This window comes from Zonotrichia albicollis, chromosome 9 (assembly GCF_047830755.1).
Source record: "Zonotrichia albicollis isolate bZonAlb1 chromosome 9, bZonAlb1.hap1, whole genome shotgun sequence".
NCBI classification, from domain to species: Eukaryota; Metazoa; Chordata; class Aves; order Passeriformes; family Passerellidae; genus Zonotrichia; species Zonotrichia albicollis.
The window spans coordinates 34821335-34845994 of NC_133827.1; the positions used below are offsets into that span (position 1 = coordinate 34821335).

The following is a 24660-nucleotide window of genomic DNA, read 5'->3' on the forward strand; positions in this document are numbered from 1 at the left end:
GAAGGAAAAAAAAAAAGTTAAAACCTACCTCGTAGGGATGTCTGTCAGGAATCAAACACGTAAAAGTTTTAATTGTTTGCTTCTCTCTTGGGCTGCTCTGGCTCTAAGTGGTACATCCGATGTGAACATTGAGAAAACAGTTTGGCTGAAAGCATTTCAACTTGTGAAGAAATAATGCTCAGTGGATTTAACAAGAAGCATTTCTAGTATCTGCTGGTGATCACAAGTGACACACTAAGAGGTTTATTGTGAAATAATGTTTATTTTTCTTTCTGTATCTTTCTCCAAATTGCTACCATTTCTCACTGAATTGAAAAGAAGCTGAGACAAGGCTCAGGGAAAGGATTCTATGCTGCCTTCTGGTTTTTTTCCTTTTAAAAACTATCTGCTGGGTGAAACATTAAGTATGCAGCAGTACATTGCTTTGGTCTCTCAGAAGAGACTGCATAACCTATTTAATGTACCATGAAATATTATTTAAGAGGAAAAAGCAAAAAAAAACCCAAAAGTTGTCAGACATCGTTAGTGCTGGTTTTTTCAGGCACTTTGAACACTAATCACTTCACACATAAAATTTAGCAGGTAAGCAAGGTCTAGTGATGCTGACAGAAAACACTTGAAACACATCAAGGGATCACAGAGCGCCCTAGGTAAACAAGAAAACAAAGTGCACCCTTCATTTCTGAAAAAAGAAGGGGAAAACTGGTGCTTCTTAATTTCAGAGCAATCACATATTACATACAAAGCTTTTATGTAAATTTTCCTCATGCTGCTCTACTTGAAATAGCATCTTGCAAAAGGGAGCAGTGAAGAGTACACTGCATTATAGCTGGAAAAATCCTACTTAAGGGCTCCTGATGGCAAACTGTCAATCAGTATTCCCCGCTTGTTATGAACTGCTCATTTCTGGAGTACAGCTAAACAGAGGTTTAATGATTGAAACTTTAATGGCATTTTGTCTCACACATGGTTCTGAAGTATCTTCTGTTGTTTGAAGAGTTAAATATGGATATTCAAATTGCTGCTCAGCCACTGCTCTGCTCCTCCTGGGCTTCTCCAGTGGAAGTGCTGAGATGGCAGAGGGACCGAGCTGCTGAGTCGCCTCTCATGGGAGGACATCACACAGACCCTATGGACACAAAAATAAAGCAGGAGGTTTGGGTGTGAGAAGCAAAAAGCACAGAGCTGATCTTTTGCTCCAGGCTTACTTTTCATTTCTGCTGGAAAGATGAGAAAAAGGCAGTCCAGCATATGTGTGTTAACTAACATTAAAAAAAGTGAATGAGGGCACGGTACAGGACCCTTTCTCCTTTCAAAACTGGTTCAATTGCTTTGAAATATCGCATGCCTCAAGGCTAAATAGATACATAGACACTTAATAATATTATTTAGCAATAGTGAATTAAACATGAAAACAATTTAAATTAAAAACACTTAAAGATTGTTTCCCTGTTATTAAGGATGTGTTAGAAAAAGGCTAACCCTCTCATTAGGAGATGGATTTTTTCATTTGTGTTTTTGTTATGGCTATACAAGATGTTTTTATACTTTCTCTTTTATTCTCTGCATGAAATAATGTAAATTGAAACAATCAGGTGGCTGATCAATGGGCTAGTGGGAAGAAAAAAATGTTTGCTAAATTCTATTTCTTCTCTTTCTTTTTGAACAACACTGTATATATAAGCATGTGCCTTTCAATTAGATACCATGATTTATGAAGTCATGCTCAGGGCTAGCCAGGTTGTTGACTCAGATTAGAGCTATGATGCCAGCTCATTCCCTGGTGACAAACACTGACTGTCATTCCCGCAGCCAGGCACCCCTGGCAGCCTTATGAAAAGACCTTGTGGTTGGCACAGCACTGGGCAGGAAATGAGGTCCTCTCCGGTTCGGGACAGAGATGACTGGAGCTACAGAAAGCTGTAAAGCAAAATCAGCATCTCCTGAGTCACAGGCTTTAAGCTCTGGTGGGCCCCACAGTTCCCAGGGTGACCTGGCCACCAGCGCTGCCTCTCCCACAGCCCTGGCAGCCCAGGGGAGCACTGAGGGCTGCGCATTGGGCTGCCATGCCATGGGGCTGCTTTCCTGAGGGAGAGGGGAGCAGAGGGCACTGCACTCCCCCACTCTCACCACGTGCCCCAGCCTGGTGCTCAGCACCTTCCTCAGGGAATCCCTTTCTCGCTCATCCCTACCAGAGATTTTTTTGGCATGCTGTGTGGTGTTTTTCAATATCACAAGGCTTTTATGTCAGCCTATAGCTTGGGGATCTCTGTGTGGCCTACCCTCCTCCAGGAATTTCTCATATAAATCACTGGAAAGCAGGAAATCCCTAAGTCCTGGTAGGAAGCTGTTTACCATGTTTGCCTCAGCACAGAGAGCTGCAGACCACAGAGCATCTCGCCCTGTAGGTAGCACTGCAACCCAGACACCTGGAACTGAAATAGGGGAACTTGGCCCCCTTCTTCCAAGATCTCTGAGCCAGAAAGTGAGCTTCTGGAATGGGGTTAGAAACTCCTACTGAATTCATGGAGTAGAACTCCCTGATCTTCTCTGTGTAACACTTTAACTCCAAATTCCCTCAATGCCATTGAAACAATAATATTTAGACCATTTGGGGCTGAGATTATTGCTTTAATAAATTGGGTTTTTATTGGTTCATTGTGGCAAATAAGCCCCCGATTGATTTTGCTCCTAATCAGCATGGAGAATGCATTCCGCTGTAATTAAATCCCGTGTAACTGGGCACTCTGTGTTCGCTTGTCTCTTAGCTTGCAGTGGCATGAGATACAGCACATCAAACGCTATCCTCGCCACGATAGGCACCCTGCCAGCCCGCGGAGCGATGATGCTCGCCTTCAGCGTGCTTACAGTGGCTACGGCTGGGGCAGCGGGCAGCGCTCGGGAGACGTAGGAAACTTATGAGAGGAGGAGGATGGCTAGGGATAGGGTCCTTTCCCTCGAGGAAGGTTTGACCCCCTCTCTGAACACGCTGCGGGAGAGGCGGGAGCCGCTGGCGCTCCCGCTTTCCGCAGGTGCCCGCGGCCCCGGCGCGGCTCCGCTGCCGCTCCCGGGGCTCGGGCCGGGGCAGCCGGGTCCCCTCGGCGCGGCCGGGCTGCCAGGCGGGCAGTTTTGAAGAGTCGATCTTCATAATACAAATCCCCCGGCTTCGCCTCCCCGCCAGCGGCGCGAGCCAGCTTTTTAATTGAATCCCGGGGATTTGGCCGCAGCCGAGAGCCCCGGTTCGGGCCCCAGCGCCGTGGGTCCCCCCTCCCGAGAGCGGGACCGTCTCTCGAGGGCTGATCTCTCGCCTCCAAACCGAGGCAAGGAGGGGCTCCGGCGGCCTGGGGGAGCCCCCCGGCCCGGGCCCCCGGAGGCAGAGCGCGGGCTCGCTGCACCCCGGGGCTGCGGGCGGCGGGGGGGCCGGGGCAGCTGGCGGGGCCGCTGCCGCTCCCGCCTCTCGCCCGGGCAGCGCTTTAGGGGGGGCTCAGGCCGGATCCTGCCCATTCTATACGTTAATGCTCTTTTCTCTCCGGCTGCAGGGAAGCAGGCCAGCGGATAATTACCCCTCACTGCAATCCGCAGAGCTGGCCTAATCCGAAAGCTCAAGTGCCCGTAAGTAAAACTTCAGGAAAAGTTATTGAAACTGACAAATACAGGGTGACAAATAATCAATAAAAGCCCAGTCCCACATCCTTTATTGTTTCCAGGCACTAACAGCAAGTAATGAAACCTCGGCGAGGACGGGGGAGGGAGCGGCAGGGACCGGGCGCTGGGCTGGCTCCTGGAAAGCCCCCACTAAAAGAAACCCAGCGAAGAACCCGGCAGGATGAGGGGGACGATCCCGTCTCCATGGGGGACAGGAAAATGCCACCCTCCCAGCGCCCCCTCTCCCCAGGCCCTCCCTGCCGCCCGGGGTCGGGGCGCTCGGGATGGGCGAGCCCGGGACGCTTCAGTCCGGGCCGGAACCTCTGCCCGAGCCGCGGGCAGGGACGCCCCGGAGCCCGGTGCCACCCGGCAGCCTCGGGCCACGCACCTACTTCACGCACCCGCACAAAAAATCAGGCGCTGTGATCTGCGTTCTGAAATCTATAACATCCCTGAACACCCAACGCGCTCCTTCTCATTAGCATCTCGGCCCTGGATTTTCCACGCCGCAGTTTCTAAAGTTTCAGAGAAGGACGCCGGGCAAGATAAATCCGTGCTGTCGTTTCTCTCCCTTTCTGTCTCTCCAAATTAAGTTTTGATCTATCAGTTTAAACACTGGCCAGAAAGTTGATTCACTTTCTGTTAGGATTTCGGGTTAAACCGGGGGCTCCTCCAGTGTCTTTAAGCTTTTGAGCTGTGTAAATGAACTGCAGTGTCACATAATCGATGGGGAAAACTCAGCTGTCACAGATACGAAAGCAGCCTCCTGCCACAGCAATAACGTGATTTGGCATTTCAAAGTTTGGAAACGTGCTGTCTGCGCGTCCGGGGCTCGGCGAGGAAGAGGGACGGGGGCGATGCTCGGGGCGGGCGGGGGGACAGCCCCCAGCCACGGTGGCCCCGGCAGCCCCGGCAGCCCCGAGAGCCGGCGCCCCGCACCGCGGCACCCGCTGCCGCTCCCTCCCTTCCCGACACACGCTGCGAAAGTTGTTTCCCAACTTTGGCGTTAGGGGAGGGTTGACCCAGAACAAATCTCAGTGTCTCGGTGGCCTTTCCAAAGCGGCCGTGCCCCCCCCGCCCCGAGCCTGCGGGACGTGCCCATCTGGAGCACGCACCGTGAGAGCAACTGTGCCGCGTACAGCCACAGCGGCCATCAGTCACTAAAAGCCACACGCTTCACTGGACCGGGGATAAAACGAAGTCCTGGTGACGCCTGGTTAAACCACTGACCCTCTTGCGAGGGCTGGAGAAGGGGGGAAGGCGGCCTCCTCCCGACAAACGCGGCTTTGGGGGGCTCCGCAGGGCCGTGCCCCTCTCCCGTGTCTCTCCCCAAAGGAATTCAGCGCGGATGTTCCGGGGAGCCCCACGGGGGGACGAGGCATGGACGGGGAGGGTCCCGGCAGAGCCCCCGGCCCGGCCATGGCCCTGGGCGGCAGCGGCAGCTCCCGAGGGCACGGGGTTCCCTCCGAAATGGTTCTTTTTATATCATAGCCTTGGGTGGAAACACCAACCCGCGGGCAGGGTGTGCTCTAAGCCGCGGGGTAAACACTGCCCTCGGTACCCTGTCCCTGCTGCACACCCCGATTTACCCCACACATGCGCAGGAAAACAACTCACACAGCACGTTCAGATGCTTTCTGGCAGGGGACGGCTTTGGTTTCAAATTAGGAAGCTCTCTCAGATGAACGATAAACTCCGCTTTGGTCAGGCTATGGTGTTTAATCATATCTTTGTGGTTTTGTCCTCACCAAAAAGAGCCCCGGAGGCTCAGTCAAGAAACAGGATTTCAGATAGTTTGATTTGGCATAAGGAAACTTTGCATTTGTAATATTGTAAGACTCCGAAGGGGGAAAATGAAACCTCTGTAGCTGAGACAAGAAGTGTGCCTAAGTGCCACTGTGTTTCAATCCCCACTCGGATATAATTTAAGTCTTCTCTGGCTTACAGTAATATGCTCTCCAACCTTGAGGCTGTCCAAAAGGGGGGGATTTAATGAGGCCGAGTTTATACACTTATATAATTTAGGGGTTTCGCAGTAGCTGTAAAATGACAATTGGTACATGTGTAGTGCAAAAGAGCTGAAATCCCATCCAGGGACCAAGTTGGTTATTTCTGAAGGAGCTGTCATTTCCAGCAGGGGGGCACAATGAGAAGGCCAGGAGCAATGGAGCTCTGATCTCCACCAAGGAGAGATAACCACCTGATTAAAATGGGGCTCTTGTTCCCTCGTTACTCGATCGTCGTGTGAACTTACCTTATTTACAATTATAGGCAATGAGTGAGTCGCCCAGATTGTAATACACCTATAGCTTTGGGTTTACTCCTCCCTTTGTTATCGACACCATCTCTCGGACAGATTTCTGGACCACTCATGGCATGTGAGCACAGAGACGCTCTGAAGGAGGGAGGGATGTGGATGTGAACGTTCCGAGCCCTGCAGTGCGAGCGCGGCGCCTTCACCCTCCCGCGGGAGGCCGGGCCCAGCAGAACCAGCCTGTGGAAATCAGGATGTTTACAGCACACACACACACGTGTGAACACCACCAGAAAGCGAAGGGACCAGAAGGCATTAGGTGAAGGACTACTTTGTGCTGCACATCTGGTTTTTGCTCATTTTCCAGGTGAACCCAGGCACGGTGGCTGTCGCAGGGCACCCCCTCCTCGGGTCACTCTGGAGCCCAGGTGTGCACCGGGGGCATCAGACAATGATGCACCTCTACGCTGAAAATTAACGCACTTTGTTCTCCATTTTAATATTAAATGGTGCAGTGTTTGCCAGATTATTATCCCACTATTGCTTGTGCATTTGTCTCTTATGTCTAGTGCCTGTCATTACACAAAGCGTTTTGAAGAGCTAATTTCAAAAGACAGAAAGTCTACACTTACTATAAAAGTCATTAAATTAGCATGACAAGCATAAAGTTCCTAGGTTATAATTTGGTTATAGATCTGAAATCTTCCCTGCTTTCTCTCTCCACTTGAAGGATGAAGGCTGAAGAGAGGCACCGACTCAAAGTTAGGACAATTGAGCTGTCGATTGTTTGGTGGAGAAACAGGGAAGAGATGCGGGCTCCAACACCACCTTTTTGGCAGAGCACAGGGTAACAAGAAAGAGTTCAGATTTTCTCTCACGTCTCCCAGCCGCCAGAGAAAGGTGTGATCAGATGGTCTTCTACTACAACAGGTGGGAGAAAAAAAATGAAGAAAAAAAATCTCGATGCATTTCTCGTCGATTAAAATGTTGCTGGAATAGCAGGACGCGTGCCTTTTATATCCCGCTAAATGCTAAGATGGGAAGATGTGTTATAAAAGCCGCCATTGGCTGTTTCCCCTAAGGCTGCAACATCCCCTTCATTTTAATCGCTTCTTGGTTTCGGAAGAAAGCCGCGGAGAGGAGGGGGAGAGCTCCTTCCCCCGGCTCCCCGAGCATCTGCGGTGACAGGGGACTGCAGGAAGCCCCGGGGATGCCAGGAGCGGCAGCGTGGGAGCGCCCGCTCTGCCCGGCCGGGCATCCTCTCCCTGACACGCTGCATTTCTACAGCGACAAAATTAGGGAAGGGACGGGGCATTCAAACGCGGTGCTCACAGAAGAGGCTGCCCTAGTAGTTATTTAGTCTAAAAATCTGCTGTCAACTTTTTTTTTCCCCCCCCCGTCAGGATCAGCGAGGCGCGTTTCTTTGCGCTGGTTCGTTTGCTTTTAACCAGGCATGCTGCGAATTGTGGAAGCTTTCCATTTACCTTTTCTTCTTTAAGCGTTTTAATTATCATCACTGACCTGTTGGGCATACCTACAGTATCAATGTCCCCTTTACATCGCTGCCTTCCCTTTCTCTGCATGTTTCTGCTATTTAACACTTGCTACCTTTGCCATTAGAGTCCTAGAGTGACCCCCATGGGTATCTTTGAAAGAAAGACCCTCTGCATTCCAGCACTGCCTCCTTACCCAAGTAATAGCAAAGGGACCATTCAGACACATGGACCACACTGAAGCATTAATTAGGCTGATGAAATCCATAGAAATGTATGGATTCAGCATAATCGAGTTTCTTCTGCTGACTATAGTTAAGGAATACGTGAGCAGCTGGGAGAATAGAAAGTACTGTTAGGGTGAAGTCATGCATGTAATTGAGTATATTTAACATAACCATTTTAATGATCGGTGATTAAAAGTGCATCTACTTAAATTGTATACCTCTGCAATTTGTCCATATCAACTTTAGAGCGCACACAAAGAAAAGGTCGTCATATAAATTTATAAACAAGATCCCTTCCTAGCTACACATGACTCGAGCTGGAATGATAACTCAGTAGCAGCGAGGGGGGAAAGGCCTTTCGCGAGAAAATAGCTACGCCAGTACGATATTAATTAATCACTGGTTTGGCCCCTTTTCTCTCTTGTGCAGTCACAGTATTAGAAGTGCATAATAAGTGAGTTTTCTTTTCATCCGTAATTATTTATAACAATCAGATCACTCGGGAAAAAAAATCCCTGGGTTTCTTTCCAATATTCAAGGAGTATCTTTTCCCTCGCTTGACAACAGTGTGTGTATGTGTGTGTGTGTGTGCATACACATATAGTCAAATAGAATATTTGGCTTTTTTTTTTTTTTGCTTTTTTTTTAGTCCACAGAAACATTGCCAGAGATCCAGCAAAGAAACACTAAATGATTAAACTTCTCCTGACTCCAAACTTGCACGCAGAGAGGTTAAGGACCAGAAACACGGACAGTGTTTGGGGGAGCCGCAGTTGATGGGCACGGCCGTGTCTCCTCGCAGGAGACCCCTGAGAATGGGAAATTAGCAGTCGAAATCTGCTAGTGGGGACTGGATCCCACAAAGCCCACGCGTTGGGAAGGCTGAGTGTCTCTCTCTCGCCTATTCAATCTGCCCAGGCTGGTTGCAGCGAATAAATAGAGTCATTGTGGAGCCCATACACAAACCGACCCAACTCCCTCCCCCACCCCTTCTCGCCCTCCCCCCGTCCCTTTATGCTTAAACGCACACAAATCTGCGGCCGCTTTGCACCAAGAGGAGCCCAAAGTTTTCTTCCCTTTACTGTCCAGCGCCTGTGGGAAAGGTTTATCCCCACGGATGGAATATGTACTTGTGTCGCAGAGCCGGGGGTTCACGCTGGGTGAGGGCAAGCAGGAGCCTGCCAGGAGCGGGACCCATCCTGCCCTGTCCCCGCGGAAGATAACGGTTCAAAGTAGCCAGATGCATTAAACAGCCACAAAAGCGGCCGAGAGGGACGGGGGGCGGGGGATGGGGGGAAGATTCACTTAAGTTTCTGGTGGAAAACTTAAATGCGGCCGTCTCTCCCTCTGCCAGCGTCGCTGCAAGGTGAAATCCATTTGGCCGCGTCCCTGCCGGCGGGGCGGGCGGCAGCCCCGCGCCCGGGGAACTCGCTCCGTGCAAGAGAATTTGCAACCTTGAAAGCATATTTTTCTTCCAGCTATGGTGGCACTTAGTTGATAATGTAGGCAATGAAACTGGGGAGATTTATATCTTTTGGAAAGTAGGACGAGCCAGATGGTAATAGCGTCATTAACAAACAAACTTAGGATCTGCAAGTGAAGCTTGAAATTGGGAAAGAGATCTGGAGAACAAAAGGAGCTGCTGTTGGGGGGGTAGGGAGATGAAGAGTCCCTCTTCTGCCGGCCAAATCTAAGAGCACATTCTGGAGGGGCTGCTCCTGCCCAGCACTAGATAATAAACGACGGCTTTTTTCTCCCCCGTTGTGACTGAGAAAGGACAGAGAAAACTTTTGCAATAGGCAAATGTGGCATTTATTTATGTGTAACCCTTTGTAGTCTCAAGTGTCCCAAATGGGCCTTTAATTCAAATCCCTAGTTTGATACGGAGGGATCGCTTCTCCCAAGTTTATTTTAGAGAAACAAAGCGCCGCTTGTGGAAGTTGAAGGGCCAAAAGTTCAGTAATTATTTTTTTGAATTAATAGAAACGAATAAATATTAAAGGTTAAACGTTATTTGCTGTGAGAGTGGAAACATCTGAGGGATTTATTGTGTCTTCGACTCTTTTTTTTTTTCTTTAACCCCCTCAAAAACCGCTCACTCTTTGCTAGAAGGCACCAACACAGCAGGGTGAGGGTCCCAGAGGACCGGGATGTGGGATGTTCAGGGAGGCCCAAGGCCGGGCTTGTCCCCTGCATCACCCTTCGGATTTGCTCTCCAAACCCACTCCGGCAGGTTCTCGATGTCCAGGGAAAAGGCCTTCAGCACAGATCTACCCAGCTGAGAATCTATAAACACCCGAGACCCACCAGCTCCAGGGCTTCAGCAGGAGGGACGGGCTGTGTGCCTCCCAAATTTTAACCAGTGTGTTCCCAAATGCCACAGAAATGTTTGGAGGTCTTTAGAAGATGCCCGTATCTCCCTTCCAAAGTTGATGGTTATTAGATGATTAATGATTTAAAAGATGCCTGTTAACAGCCCCCAAGTTGAGAGACATGGACCCACTCTAAAGTAAAAACGTGGGGGTTTTTTTCGCTTTTTTTTTTTTTTTTTTTTTTTTTTTTTTTTAATGTGCTGGAGATCTTTAAAAGCCCCGAGGACTTACCCTTAAGGCATTATTCAAAGAAAAAAAAACCTGAGACTGGCGGTTCGTCACAGGCAATTGTAAAGGGTTTCAAAGGACCGATCAAACGAGTTGGAGAGTAATCTACATTAAAGTCCGGATGGCAGTGTTACAACATGCACCTGCAGGGTATTTGCTATCCGTGCCCCTTACAGAGCTACAAATCACCATTAAAGAAAGCTGCTTAAGCTTCCTCCGCGCTTCTAGAAAGACTTACTCGGGCTCCTTCACTTTGATATTTATACATCTTGTTATTGATAAGTGTGGGGCTGTTGAGCGCTCCCTTCCCCCTCCCGGCCTGTCCCCGGGCACTTTTGCCCCAGCCCATCCCCGCCCCAGCCGCGCACGGCTCCGGGCGGGCGTTCGGGCCCGGCCCCACGAACGACACGCGTGGGCGTGGGGTTATCCCCCTGTCCCTGCCGTGCGCCGGCCCCGGGAACAGTTTCGCTTCATTTTATGTGTGTAGCTCCCCCCGGGCTCTGTCACCAAGGCGACCGGGGCAGCCCAGGCAGCATCGGCACGCGGGATGTCCCGGCGGATTTTCTCACAGTTGCGGGAGGCGCAGACATGGAAATGAGCTCATTGCGGGGGAGTGGCGGCCGCCTGGGCCGCCCCCGGCCCGGCCCGGCCCGGCCCGGCCCGGCCCGGCCCGCTGCTCCCGGGGCTGCGGGACTCGCTGTCCCCTCCAAGGCATTCGGGGGAAGTCGCGCAGTTTTAGCCCTGGCACAGTTAACCCTTGGCTGCCGGCCGGGAGAGCGCTGGCGACCCCCGCTCCCCGCTGCGCCCCCTCTGCTCACGGGGAGCGCTCGGCGGGCTCGGCGCTCCCCCCGCCAGGTGATGTCAGCGGGGAAAAGTAAAGTTGTAAGACAAACAAACAAGCCGGGAAAGCTTGGAGGGGAAAAAAAAATCAAGATTTTTCTACCCACTCGAGGCGAAAAAGCTCAAAAGTCAACAGGGATTCATCAACAACTTCCCACGGCTGCAGGCAGGGCGATACAATCAACTTGGATTTCTTTTTCGGGTCATTTTAGTGATCAGGTCTGTGTTTTAAGTGCTTCCCTCGAGTGGGTTCTCGCAAACGAACAAAAACATCACTCGTGGCAGGTGTGAGGCTGCGGTGCCCCGCTGAGGGCCCGGTCCCGGGCACCCCCGAGGCAGCACCGCTGTCCCTGGGGGCTCCTGCCGCGGGCAGCTGGGGGAGCAGCCCACTGGAGGGAGCAGAAAGGGGCTGCGCCGCACTGGCGGCACAAGAGGATTTGGGTGGATGTAAAAAATCAACTAACGCACTAACGTAAGGGACAATATCTCGGGTTTGGTGTACCTGCCTCACCTCTAGACAGCCAGCTGGCACCGGAGGGCCGGCACCCATGGCCCTGCCGCGTCCCCCGCCCATGACGGGGCTCTCTCGGCAGCCAAGCGCGCATTGTTGGGGCCGGGGCAGCTGGGACGGGCCGGGGCCAGCAGCGCTGCCAGCGCCCACCGCAAAGTTTGCCAAGTCAGCTCCTCTCCTGGATTGTCCTCGGAGGGGAGCGGGACCCTGCCCCGAGCGGCCCATCCCAGGCAGGGCGCCTCCAGCGCCAGGGAAAACCCGCGCAGCTGCGGGAGCGGATCCGCACCGGGGTGCGCCCCCCTCCGCCAGAAATCGCTCAACTTGTGCCTCGGAGCCCCGGCCCCGCCGCCGGGACAGGCTCCTGCTGCTGCCAGGGCGGAGGGGCCCGAGGCAGGGGCACCCCAGCACTGAGGGTGGCACATCGGGGGGGGGCCCGTCCCGCACCCCCGGCGCTGGCAGGCCCGGGCACCTCTCCTGCCACATAACGGCGAGCGCAACTTGCAGCCGCCTCTGAAGTGTTGCAAAACAAATCCCCGGTACGTTGGCAGGGCTGGCGAAAAGGCGGCGGCACCGCCGGCAGCCCCGAGCCCCCCGGCTGCCCCCGCCGGCCCGACACCCCCCGGCCGCAGCGGATGGGGGGCCCGGGGCGAGCGAGGGGCGAGCGCGCCTTGGCCGAGCGCTAATTCGGTGTGTACGCTTGAGGCGGCCATCTGAGGGCTGGGTAGCAACCAGGGGAAAGGGGTGTATTCGCGACTGGAAGATTTAGGTTGTTGCTAGGATGTGAGAACAAAAAATCTTCAATAAGTCGGGGAGGGAGGAGGACGGGGCAGAGGGGGAGGAAGGGGGGTTACAAGGTTTGTCACAGGGAAAAGTGCAGACATCTGCTGGAACTTCCATATCTAAGCTGTTCATTTACAGGAGCCAACTTCTGAAATCTCCACAATTAGATCTGCATTGTTCTTTCTCAACAACACTGCCTAGAAAGAAAAGGTCTTCTCTGTCGGGGCCAATCCAACGAAGCGTTTGACGTTATTAAATAATAAAGCGATTGTGATTTACATTGTTGTTCAGAAAAAGGGCCAATTATCCACTGTTATGTTGCCATAAAGATCATATTAACTCGAATTAGTAATCAAACAATATGCTAGCGTTAAAAGTATAGAGAGGACAACGCGACTGGTCTTGTTGCATCCTCACTTTTTCTTGTAAAACCAGAAGCATAAATACACTTGAAAGAGGCGCAGAAACTTCATCCTTAACGGGGGAAAAGCGAAAGAGGTACCAGCGTTTGTGATTAATGGTCCTCTGTGTTGACTGTTTTCAATTAATTCAAAGCCACCCAAATCTCATATTGATTTTTCTGTTTACAAATTATTTCTTCTTTCGAATATCACGGGAAATGTTTCACGGTACTCTGAGAACCAGAGCGATTTTTTAATATAAAGTCTTTTAGGATTTTGATTTTGGGGTGTTTTTTGTTTGTTTTTCATTTTGTTTTGAGTTTGGGATTTTTTTTTCCTCAGAGTAACGTTTTCTAAAGGCGTCTGAGTTCTAAGCAAAGACGAACCTCACCACCACCAAAACGCAAACCCAGCCGCATCCCCGCACTCCAGCAAATTTCCTCTGCCATAATCAAATAATTATTTTTATTAAAGCAGTTATTAGGTTTATAACTCATTTGCCACTTAAATTTGTGCAACCAACCAAGGCGATCTAAATAGGTTTGAGTTGCCCCTTGGGTCCGGGATGTAAGCAGTAAGAAGGAGGATTAATTATGGGTGTGTGCAGCAGGAGGACACAAAGGCTGTCCGGTGGCGCGGGGAGCGGGGCTGGGCTGGGCTCCCCCAGCCCCGGCACCCCCGGAAAACTCCCCCGCGATTGTTCCTGAGCTGCCGGGGGCCAGGGCTGGGGCTGGGGAGCTGCAACTTGTTGGCAGTAAATAAGGCGCTGTCAGGTGATGATGCTCCGGCGCGTTTGAAACGTCCCGAACAAAGTGGAAACGAGACGTTTTTCATACGGGATTATCGATGTGATACGATACGATATTATCATATCGTTCCATATGATGGAACGATAACAGCAGCATCGATCTCTTGTCCCCTGTTTGGACAAGGTCCATTCTTTGTGGGCAGGATGACGGGATCTGCCCCTGGAAATGTGCTCCGAGCGCCCAGCGGCACCTGGCCGGTGCCTCTTATGTCATTTATTGCAAACACGTTCTGTTATCGGCTGGGGGCTCCTCGGGGCTCAGGTAATAACCGGGTAGCTGTCAGCTTCTCCCGTTTAGCGCTACTCAGGCAAGAATGGCTTTGCCAAACTGTTCCAGGAGCTGATGCTATTTGTTACCACGATTAGGGGGAAAAAAAGAACATTCACAGTAACATGGGTTTCTATAAGCAAACGCCGAGCAATTTTCCTCAGCGCAATGCATCAGCAAGTATATCCAAAAGAGCTTAATCTACTTCTTGCAGGTTAGGTGTGAGAGAAATCAGCAAGGGCTGCTCCGGGATGCCATGAAAATCCCGGCTCATTGGCTTGGCCGCGATAGGACGAGGCACATCAAATCGAGGCGGAGAGGGACAGAATCAATCATTCCCCTTGGCTGAGGAGTGAGCCCTCGCCCTGGAAATAATTTCGAATAAAACTTGTGTAACCAAGTGTAACCCAGTTTACTCTGAGCAGATCGTCGAGAGGGTAAAAAAAAAAAAGTTAAAAAAATATTATGGAAATAAGCCAATAAAACAATCTGGACTGAATTAATAAGAGTGCAAAGTTTCTATCCATGTATAAGGATAATATATTAAGCCAAAAAGGGAGACAGGTTATCTCTAAACAGGATTAAAATGCGTTCGTGTATAGGATTAGACCATCTCATCCATATAAAAACAGTGTCTCTCCTCCTCCTCACAACACTTTATTATATATTTAAAAAAAAAAAAAAAAGCAAAAAACTTTCCCCGTTAGAAGCACTTGGGAAATGCGTTTTATTAATCGAGAGCCTTTTTTTTTCGTGCAATCAAATGCAACTGATGGCCCTGAATAAGCCGCCTTGTTAGGAAACGGGCCATTTTTTAAAACCTGTGATCAAAACAGACCTGTCTTCAGAGAGAGCACAGCAGATTTAAATGTTGGTCAAAAGGAGTCACAACTGTTCATTAAAAGCAAACCCTAACTAGTGCTAATGTATAGCCATTTTGTGAGCTCAGGACTGTAGAAAGAGGCGAAAAAAAGTCTGAGAGTGTGAGCTGATGCCGTGCTGGCTGGCAGTGTGTGGTCTATTGTAGGGAATGTGCTTTTTCCACTGAACAGAGAGCCCCCCTCTTTTATTCCCCAGCTCTACTGCACCTGCACTGGATCAGGGAGCTACTGCCATTCACCACATCAACAGAGAAGACATCTCTGACAGCACTCAATTCATTACATTTCTTCCTGCTTTTCAAACCAACGCACAAAAAAAAAAAAAAAAAAAGAAAAAAAAGTATTGCCAATCAGTGCCTGGGGTGCAGGGAAGAAATCTTACAATACTTTATATTCGCCGCTCATTTTGGATTTCATTAGTCAGAAAACTCACTTCTCAGCCAGTTGCAACTTTTCTTTCTTTCTTTCTTTCTTTCTTTCTTTCTTTCTTTCTTTCTTTCTTTCTTTCTTTCTTTCTTTCTTTCTTTCTTTCTTTCTTTCTTTCTTTCTTTCTTTCTTTCTTTCTCTTTCTCTCTTTCTCTCTTTCTTTCTCTCTTTCTTTCTCTCTTTCTCTCTCTCTTTCTCTCTTTTCTTCTTTTTCTCTCTCTCTCTTTTCTTTTTCTCTCTCTTTCTTTCTTTCTTTCTCTTTCCGTCCTTCTTTCTTTCCTTTTCCTCCTTCCCCCCCCTGCTTAGGGGGCTTGGGAGCGGGAGCGGGGCCGGTGCCACTGCCCTGCCTGGCCGGGGCTCCGCAGCCCCGGGAGCGGAGATGGGCCCGTGCCGGGGCTCCCCAGGAGAGAGTTTATTCATAATTCATGGGAACAGAGCAGCTCTCCGGAGACAGGGGGAAAGAAGGGGGCGAGGAGCCCGAGGTGTCCCGCAGCAGCTGCGGGGGGAGCGGGGTGCGGGTGTGTCATCGGGGGTGTCACCGGGGGTGCCGGGCCGGGGCCGCTGCGGGGAGGGGACGCGCCGGCCCCCCTAACCCACGGAGAAAGTTGTTGTTGGCCAAACTTCTCGAAAGGGACTCCGGGGAATTTGGGGGTAGCTTGGTTTCTTGAGGAACCGTTTTTCAGAAGCATTTGCAAGCGAAAGAAACCGAGCCGAGGGGTTTAGATTCAGGTATTTGATCTCGCCGGACCCAGACATCTAATTAGAGTGGCCTCAGCGATTGAAATGGTGTTAATTCCCATTGTTCCCCGCTCAGATCCCTTGGCCCTCCACCGCTGGGATGCTCTCCTTTTCAAAATTGTAAATAAAAATATTTCTGTTTGAAACGAACAACCAAATAATTTCTGTATTTCCCCCTTTTCTGGCCCATTTTCCTCCATCACAAGCAAAAGCAAAAGCAAACTCCTGAGTATTTTTTTCGCAGACGCTGGCAAAGAATAACACCCCCTCTGTGATATCTTAACAGAAATAAATCACAAGGAGCTCTTGCCTACCTGAAGAGTAGGAGGAAATCCGACTGTCTGCTTTCGGGTGTAAAGTGTGTATCGATAAGGAAGACACAGCCGACTCAGAAACGGGACCCAATTAATCTATGGGTTTCTTTACATCACCCCCTGTTAGGATGTGTGCTTTGGAAATATTGATTCATTCATTGCAACAGGAAAGTCGCAACTACTGTGTGTGCATAACACGGGGAGGACACGGAGCGAGAACCCGCAGCAACGCGAAGCCCACTCACAGGAGAGCCAGATTGCTTTTTAAGCTAAAACTAATAATTTCATAACTGATTCACATTCAATCTGGCGCCAATGACGTCACGGGGTATTAGCATACGAGGAGGGATGAAGCCAGTGTGGCTGGAGTTGATAAGGTGCCTCCTGAGGAATTCGCTGCTTGTTTTAATACATTAATTATTTCTCTGTCTTCCTCTACTTCTGCAATTTGTAACAGCTTAAAGGGGCCATCATTCCCGGCGATGCCAGGAGGACACGTTGGAGAGCTTGGGGGGCAGCGCAGGGATGAGCCCCGGCCCCGCTCCCGGAGCCCGCGGAGCGCTGCGGGACTTGGCTCCAATGGAGCCGCCTCGGGCCTGGCCGTCCCTGCTTGCCCGAGTGAGCTCGGCTGGCCCGGCCCGGCCGCCCCGCAGGATGGGAGGGGGATTTGCAGGATCAGACCCTTGACTTAGAACGCGTGTGAGTTGTGAGTGTGCGGGAGTGAGTGTGAGCTGGAGTGCCAAGACACCCCTGCGGAGCCTTCCCGCGGGAAAGCCTCTGCAGAGGCCCGTGTCTTGCCAGCACCCGGTGGCATTCTCCCCTCTACCCCTCCCCATCCCCATCCCCTGCCGTTAATCACGATTTTCTGGGGAAAAAAAAAAAAAAAAGAGGAAAAAAAAAAAGAGGAAAAAAAAAAAGCGCCCGCATTACGTCATCAGCCCTAACTGGTGCGGGGATGATGGGGTCACCGAGGACCCGGGGCGGGGGAGCCCGCGGGGGCCGGGCCTCCCCTCCCGTTCCCTGGGGCAGCGGCCACTGTCCGGGAGCGGGGGCACATCCCAGCAGCAGGGACACATCCCGGGAGCGGGGACACATCCCGGGGACCGGAGCAGCGCTGTGCCCGCCGCTGGGCTCGGGACAGGGAGACGCGCTGGGGGCAGACGGCAGACACAGCCCAGCTCCGTGCCCCGGGGCTGACAGCGCTCCCCCGGCCTCCCACTGTCCCAGAGCTTGTAGGAACCGGCGGCACCGCCGCTTTGGCCCCACAGAGCTCGGCCGGGCCCTGCGGACGCGGCCTGACAGTTCCCCGCCCGTAGGGTGCCCCTCGGGGACTCTCCCGAGCTGCGGCCACCTCGCTCCTCTGAAGAAGGCAATGCCTTGGAAAAACCGCTCGGTGACTCGAGTCTGAAACACATTTGGAGGGAAGGAGGGAGGGAGAGGCGCTTTTATCAGGGCGTCGGGGGAACGGGTAGGGACGGGCGCAAGACACAGACAAAACACAGAGAAATCCTAAAAGAATTCAATTTAAAAGAGACGAATTAAAAAAAAAAACACCAAAACAAAAAAACCTCAAAACATACAGCCACTTTGCACAAGCTGTCGCCCACATGGCGGAGGTCCTGCGAGGCAGCACGCTGCGCCGGGGGATGAGCCAGGGACAAACTCCTGCAGAAACTTCTCCGGCCCGGCCCTGCTCCGCTCCCCGCGGGCGCTCTCAGCGAGGACCCCCCGCCCCCGGGCTCCCCCCGCTCCTGCCGGCAGAGCTGCAGCGGCCCGGGCCTCTCCCGCGGGACAGCCGGGCCCGAACCCGCGCCACACTGCTCGGGAAGGGCCGCCCGCGCTCTCCCCAGCATTGCTAAATTGTAATGAAAAATCGCAGCTTGTTTCGGCGCGCCCCCTCCCCCTGTACGCACAGGCGCACACGGATACAAACACACGCTCACACAGGCACGCACAGGCACACTCACACACGCGCTCTCACACGCGGCTCAGCCACAGCAAACCCTCTGCGAACTCCAAAGCAAAGCTCCAAAAGCATCCAGCGAGGTTCGGGCTTTCGCTTTGTTCCCCCCGCCGCTCCGCTCGCACCTGCCGGCGCGGAGGCTCCGCCGGGCCCGGAGCGGCCGCGGTGCCCGGGCAGGGCCGGCCCGCAGCACCGAGCTCGCCTCCCGCTCCGGCACAGCCGAACGCGCAGCTCCGGGGATTTCCATTCCACCCCGGGCTCCTTTCCTTTCCAATTCGCAAGCGAAGCAGCCCCCACACTCACTGTAGCGCTGTGCGTCCTCGCCAAGTGAATTGATTCCTCAAAAGCAAAATAGTACCAAACTCTCGCAATTCCCCGTGCCATCGTCAGAAAAACTGGTTTTAATTACCAAAACTGAAATAGCGGCGGTGCTAACTAGCAGGCGATCAAACCGCAATCAAACTTAAATCTCTGAGCAGTTAGCTATAAACTGTCAGCAATTGAAAAGTAAACCTGGTGCACACAAAGGCTCTGTTTAATTTTCTTGTTGTAATGGCTCTAAATGAGGACCCCATCACTATGCAGTTAAGCGGTGTTGCTTGTCCCCCTGAGGCGCTGATCAGTTCTTTTTAATGTGAGAAAACTGGCAGCTCGAAGCCCGTCAATGGAGCTCCCACAACAAAAGTCCTGAAAAGCTGAATGAATTGGGTTTGTAATTACTGCTTCCCTCTCCCCCCTTGCAGCTTATCTCTTATTCATTCAACATACATTATTGTCACCTAATCGCACACTCCCAACGTTATTTTGGGTTTTTTTCCTTTTTTTTTTTTTTTTTTTTTTTTTTTTTTGTATCTACTACTACGGACATGTTTGTTGAAAAAATTAAACAAAATAATCCTCCCTTCTCTCTCCCCTCCTCACCAAGAGAAATGTTGAAACGACAGTGTCAGGCGAGGCTGACTGGCGTTAAAAAAAGCAAAGACGAAGCTCTTCTGCCATCAGAATGTCAGCATTTTGCATATATCCTCGGAAATCTCACAACCACCGAAGCAGGTTTCACATTTTAGTATTTGAGTTAGATCGGGATTTAAATGACTGAAGTGTATCTAATCACACCTATCAGTAATGGGCCTCTTTCCTTCAGTGGGGCTTACATTATATACTACTTAAATTGCTGGGCTATCTACCTCTTATTCGGAGGCAGATATCCAGCTCTGCTGCCCGTTGGGGACGAGGAGGAATTAATATCGAGAGAAAACACTCTGCTGTGGGGATCAGCTCACCCCTGATGTCCCACCCGGCACCAGTGGGCATCTCAAGGAATCAAAACGTGGTTTCGGCCAAGAAATGCCTGTCGGCAAGCGAGAGCCACGGGCTGGAGCCGGGGCTGGGAGGCAGAGCCTCTCCCCAGATCCCCCACCGCAAGAAGCTGTCGGTTGCAGAAATAAGTACAGCTATTACAACCAAATCTACTAACAGTCTAAATAATTAATTGAACCATTGCTCTTTGACCCTTGGAAAGTCCAGTAGGGACCCGTTTGTAGTAATAATACCCCCGAATGAGCCCTTGTCAAATATTCATTTAGTGGTTAATGTGAGCGATTTCCCCCTGGGACAGTCTGTAATACCAGCTTCCCAGCTTTGGCAAGAAACCCTGCTAATCTACCTCTCCAGTTCCGCAAAATATTTTAACACCCCGGTACTTAAAAAGCTGTAAAAAATCACAGGGGAAACTATAATCTTATCCTTGGGTTCACTTCGGCTGTGTGGAAGGTTAGGGAAACATTACACTGGCGCTCTTGGGCCGAGCATCACTCTGGCTATAAAATACACAACAATTCACGAGAGGGAAAGCACAGACAGCCTCAAAGGTCTTCAATAACCAAAATAAAAACATACCCACGAGCTCTGCTACACATTTCAGCTGCCATGAACGAAAGCCCAGGATAATGGCTTAGGTGTAAATGGCGTTATTGAATGTGTTGAATTTAAAATGAGCAGTGGACAATGGCGTTCCTCCAAGTAGCACTTTAAAAATAAAACTGTTCAGCTGTACATGTAAAATGCTTTGGGTTATCCTCCCTAAACGGATAAATGGATGGATGGATGGATGGATGGATGGATGGATGGATGGATGGATGGATGGATGGATGTAAGGAATCTGTCCAAGGGATATCAGGTTTCAACCACATATATTCCAAATCGTACTCCGAAATCTAAGCTTAAACAAATTGCCCTTATAAAAAGTTGCTGAATTCACTAAGCCTGAATATGTGGCTTAGTGCCTTTTGTTTAGGGGTATTAGCTCGCCTTCTCTATGCGAATTGTAAAAGGACCAACATTTCCAAATACCCCCCTCGAATATTTTAGTTAGCACTTCAAAAAGGGGCCAGGTTTTATTGCTGTTAATTGGCTAAGATTCGCTTTTAAAAATGGAATCGTGATATCGATTGGGCTTTTATTCCTGGTTCTCTTTTCTCAGCGAGGCAAGCGGGAGCGGGGATGTGGGCTCGTTACCACGTGAATAATCCCCAAATGCATTGCAAACGCTCACAGCTCTGAAAAAGAATGTTTTACTCGTTGCATTAGTGTAAAACACACAGAAAAGGTTGAGAATCTGCAAAATTTTTTTGTCCGGCCCAAGTACTGCGACGGTGCAGAAATAAAAGAGACAAAGGGAGCTAAACTACAAAACCAGGCAGTGAGCAAATCTCCACGTCTCCTAGTCTGGCAATGCTAGTTTTCATCTGGACACCAGGCTTCAAGGATGGAGGCCAGAACTGAGCCTAAGAAATAGCAATACCAAATAAAAGCCACAACCAGCCAGGTAATATTGTGTGTGTGTGTGTGTGTGTGTGTGTATGTGCATTTCACCCAGCCTTCTTTCCCCGACCTAAAGCCAAATCCAGTGGCTGACAAGAAATACTGGAGAGAAAAGCTCAGCAACGCTTGCCCCGTGCCGGAGTGCCCACTTTGTGCCTTGCCTAAGCCAAACATCACATGCTTTCCTTGCCACGTACCACATGCCATTAGCAGAACACACGATCAGTTTGCAATCACAGTACTTCAAATCCCAAAATTCGTACCTTTTATATTATTATTATTATTATTATTATTATTATTATTATTATTATTATTATTATTATTATTATTATTATTATTATTTACATCTCCCTCTCACGCATTTCCCCTAAGGGCAGCAGGCCCAAACACCCTCTGGGGCTGCCCAGGCACTGCCCGCCTGCGCTGCCCATCGCCCTGCCCTGCCCAGCCGCGGGGCCTGGCGCCGGCCGGGGCCGCCAGCGCGGAGCGGCGCGGAGCGGAGCGGAGCCCCGTCCTCGGCAACTGCGGGAACGACTGTACAAAGTAAAACTCTACCTGGCACGGACGGTGGATCTCTCCTTCTATATGGCAGGCGCCACCGCTTCTCTTTGGGGCTGTGACCGGCTGCAGAGAGTGTCCGAAACGGGGCTACACCGCGCTGGCAATTTAAGAAATAGGATTCAAGAAAGAGCTGTGATAAAACGTGAAAGTCTCTGGCATTCGACTGTTTTCGCTTGTTTGTTCGGTTTTCTGTTGTTTCTTACCTCTGCCCGGTCAACCCTACGCCCGCCCCCACCTCTCACCTCCTCCTGCGCGGCCCAGGAGCCGGGAGAGGAAAGTTTGGGAAGCGGCGGACAAAGGGAGCGGCGAGGGCTGAGCCCGGCCCGGCCGGGCGCGCTCGGGTTCCCGGCCTTGGGGAGCCGGCTCCCCTGCTGCCGGCCCTGTGGAAGGAGGCTCGGCTGGGAAAGGGCAGAGAGAGGAGTGCGTTATCCGCCTGCGGAGCCGGGAGGCCGCGGCAGTGCCCGGGCCCGCCCGCCGCTGCCGCCGGCCCCGCCAGCCCCAGCTCGGCCCCTCCGGGGGCAACAAGTGGCCAAAGGCAGCGGCGACAGAACCCCCAAGCCCGGAGCACCCCGCGTCCTCGGCAGGGAACTGGGGAACAGCCTCTCACCCCACGTTCCCCTCCTCCCGAAGGAGGCACAGGCAGTTATTCCATTAAAGCTATCGTACTTTCTCTCTCTACATACATACCTATAAAAATATTCATGCGTTATATATATGTAGTTATATATTACTGCATTATTTATCGTATTCGGTTGGCTACGATGATACCTTCTACTGCATGAATTATTCAAAAAACATCTTGCGTTACAAAAATAAATCCAAGACTCAAGCGGAACTTCTGTGTCCATATGTCAAAAATTTATTTATCTCAAACTGTGCATAATGGAGTAAAAACTTAACTTGAATATGTACCTGTTATAAGGATGGTATTAGTTCAAATATATACATGGACTGTCGGCAGACTGATTTCAAATAATACAGAGCCGAATCTTTAAAATACAACTACGGAAAATGAGGAGAAAAAAAAAAAGAACTTAAAATATCATCACAATAAATTTACAGAAATATTACAAACCATAAGAAAATATTTCAAACACAGTAATTTCAGGTTGGTAATTTTCCTTTTTTTTTTTTTTTTTTTCCTTTGAACAGGATGAAGTCTGGAAACAAAAAGTTATTATAAATTAACAAACGGCGTGTGAACCTGCATGGCAATTTTTGCTTTTTAACAAGAAGTAAAAAAAAAAAAAAAAAAAAAGAAAGAAAAAATTTAGTACAATCTAAACGTTTGCCCTTATCCAGCAAACCAAGCCCATGGTTCGCAAGTACTCATCCTACCTCTTTTTATCTTTTGTACAATTTCTAAAACAATTTAAATGTCCAAATGCCGTAAAATAATTTCCTCTCCTCTCGCAGCTACTATAAATTCAGCTGCCACAACCACAATGGTCCAAGAAGACTCTAATTTTTAAAAATAATTGGCAAATTCTCGAGCTTGTGTTTTTTTCTTCTCTTTCTATTGCCAATGGACATTCTGATTGCCATGTGTCTTTTGATAAATACTGTACAAAAGTTGCCTGCAAATATTAAAACATCTTCCTCTTCGCTCTTTGAGTCTAGCTCTAAATATTATTGGTAAAGACTTTTGCAAACTTTCTGCAAAGTTCCTACCGTTTTAACTAGAACTTTTTAAAAGTTTTGTGTAGTTGCTTCCCCTCCGAGATCTATACAAGTTCCTTGTCGGTTTAATTTCTGACCCCCCCCCACCCCAAACCCCACCCCCACCCCCCTTCCGGAGTTTTCTCTGTACAAAAATAGTCCAAAAAAAAAAAAAGTCCAGAATTTCTAATAAAAGTTTTTTTGTTGTTTGTTTTGTTTAGTTTTCCTTTCCCTCCCCTCCCACCCCCCCGGCCCCTTTGTCTTACATATGTGATAGAGGGAGTGTGCCATTAATGGCTGTGCCAGGAACAGGTGCACTCTGGTAGTGTTGGGACATATGAAGTCTGCTTGGGGCAGCTGGTTCTGGTACTTCAGCACCTGGTAGATACATGCTGATCATGTCCCGAAGGTCCCCAGCTTGGCAAGGAGCCCTTGAATGAGACGAGGAAGTGACTACGGGGGGACTGGAGCTGGATTCCGTCTTGACCACCGAGCCCATGGAGCCCAGGGCCATGCCCGGGGTCCCTTGCTGGGAGTAGGACATGCTGTAGGTGGGCGATCCGTTCATGTAAGTCTGCGAGCTGGTCATGGAGTTGTACTGCAGGGCGCTCACGTCGTAGCGGTGCATGGGCTGCATCTGCGCCGCGTTGTGCGCGTTCAAGCCCGGGTGCTGCGGGTAGCCGAGCTGCTCTTGCATCATCCCATAGCCTCCGTTGGTCCAGCCGTTCATGTGCGCGTAACTGTCCATCCTCTGGTTCACCCCAGCTCCCAAGGTGGCCCCAACCCCGACCCCAGTCGTCATGGTATTGGTGCCCGGTGCCAGTAAGCCCCCCGGCAACGTGTACTTATCCTTCTTCATGAGGGTCTTGGTTTTCCTCCGGGGTCGGTATTTATAATCCGGGTGCTCCTTCATGTGCAGAGCTCTGAGCCGCTTGGCTTCATCAATGAAGGGTCTCTTTTCCGCCTCGGATAAAAGTTTCCACTCGGCCCCGAGCCGCTTGCTGATCTCGGAGTTGTGCATCTTCGGGTTCTCCTGGGCCATTTTCCGCCGCTGCCCGCGGGACCACACCATGAACGCGTTCATCGGGCGCTTGACCCGGTCCGGGCTGTTCTTCTGGTTGTTGGCGGCCGAGTTGGAGTTGCCTGTGCCTCCCCCCGAAGTTTGCTGGGGGGCGGGAGGTTTCAGCTCGGTTTCCATCATGTTGTACATTCAAACTACTTTTGCTGGAACCAGCCTTGAGCAGAGAAACGAGGAGCAGCCGCAGCGGAGTCCCAAGCCGGACTTTTTTTTTTTTTTCCTAGGGAGGGGTAGGAAAGGGGGGAGGGGGACTCCCCAAAACCACACTTGGATCAAGATCAGGATCTTCTTCTTCGCTGATGGATTAATAATGCTAATAACTGCTATTATTACCGCCGGAGTCTTGATTTTAAAAAACTTCTTCCTCCTTTTTCCCTTTTCTCTGCCTGC

At 50.6% G+C, this 24660-nt stretch overlaps 1 protein-coding gene and 1 long non-coding RNA gene across 10 annotated transcripts in view; one reads left to right on the plus strand and one right to left on the minus strand.

Moving 5' to 3' along the window:
* Positions 1-24406, minus strand: part of LOC102072341 (transcription factor SOX-2) — a 36465-nt gene extending 12059 nt beyond the window's left edge. For 5 of the 9 annotated variants that reach the window (XM_074547377.1, XM_074547376.1, XM_074547375.1 and 2 more), the window contains exons 1-3: positions 21737-24406; positions 21528-21630; positions 965-1129 (exon numbers count right to left, since the gene is read on the minus strand). In XM_074547377.1, coding sequence (XP_074403478.1) covers positions 23455-24402 — 948 coding nt within the window. In that variant the 5' untranslated portion in view covers positions 24403-24406 and the 3' untranslated portion in view covers positions 965-1129; positions 21528-21630; positions 21737-23454. Of the gene's footprint in view, positions 1-28; positions 1130-5262; positions 5680-16186; positions 17019-21527; positions 21631-21736 lie in introns of those variants that run through there. The other 4 variants (XM_074547373.1, XM_074547374.1, XR_003379758.2 and 1 more) reach the window with 4 other exon arrangements.
* On the plus strand, positions 5920-9558 carry LOC141730161 (uncharacterized). The gene is made up of 3 exons (XR_012581671.1): positions 5920-6327; positions 6630-6829; positions 8269-9558. It is a non-coding gene; the product is annotated as an uncharacterized LOC141730161 (long non-coding RNA).
* Positions 24407-24660: the final 254 nt, after the last annotated feature.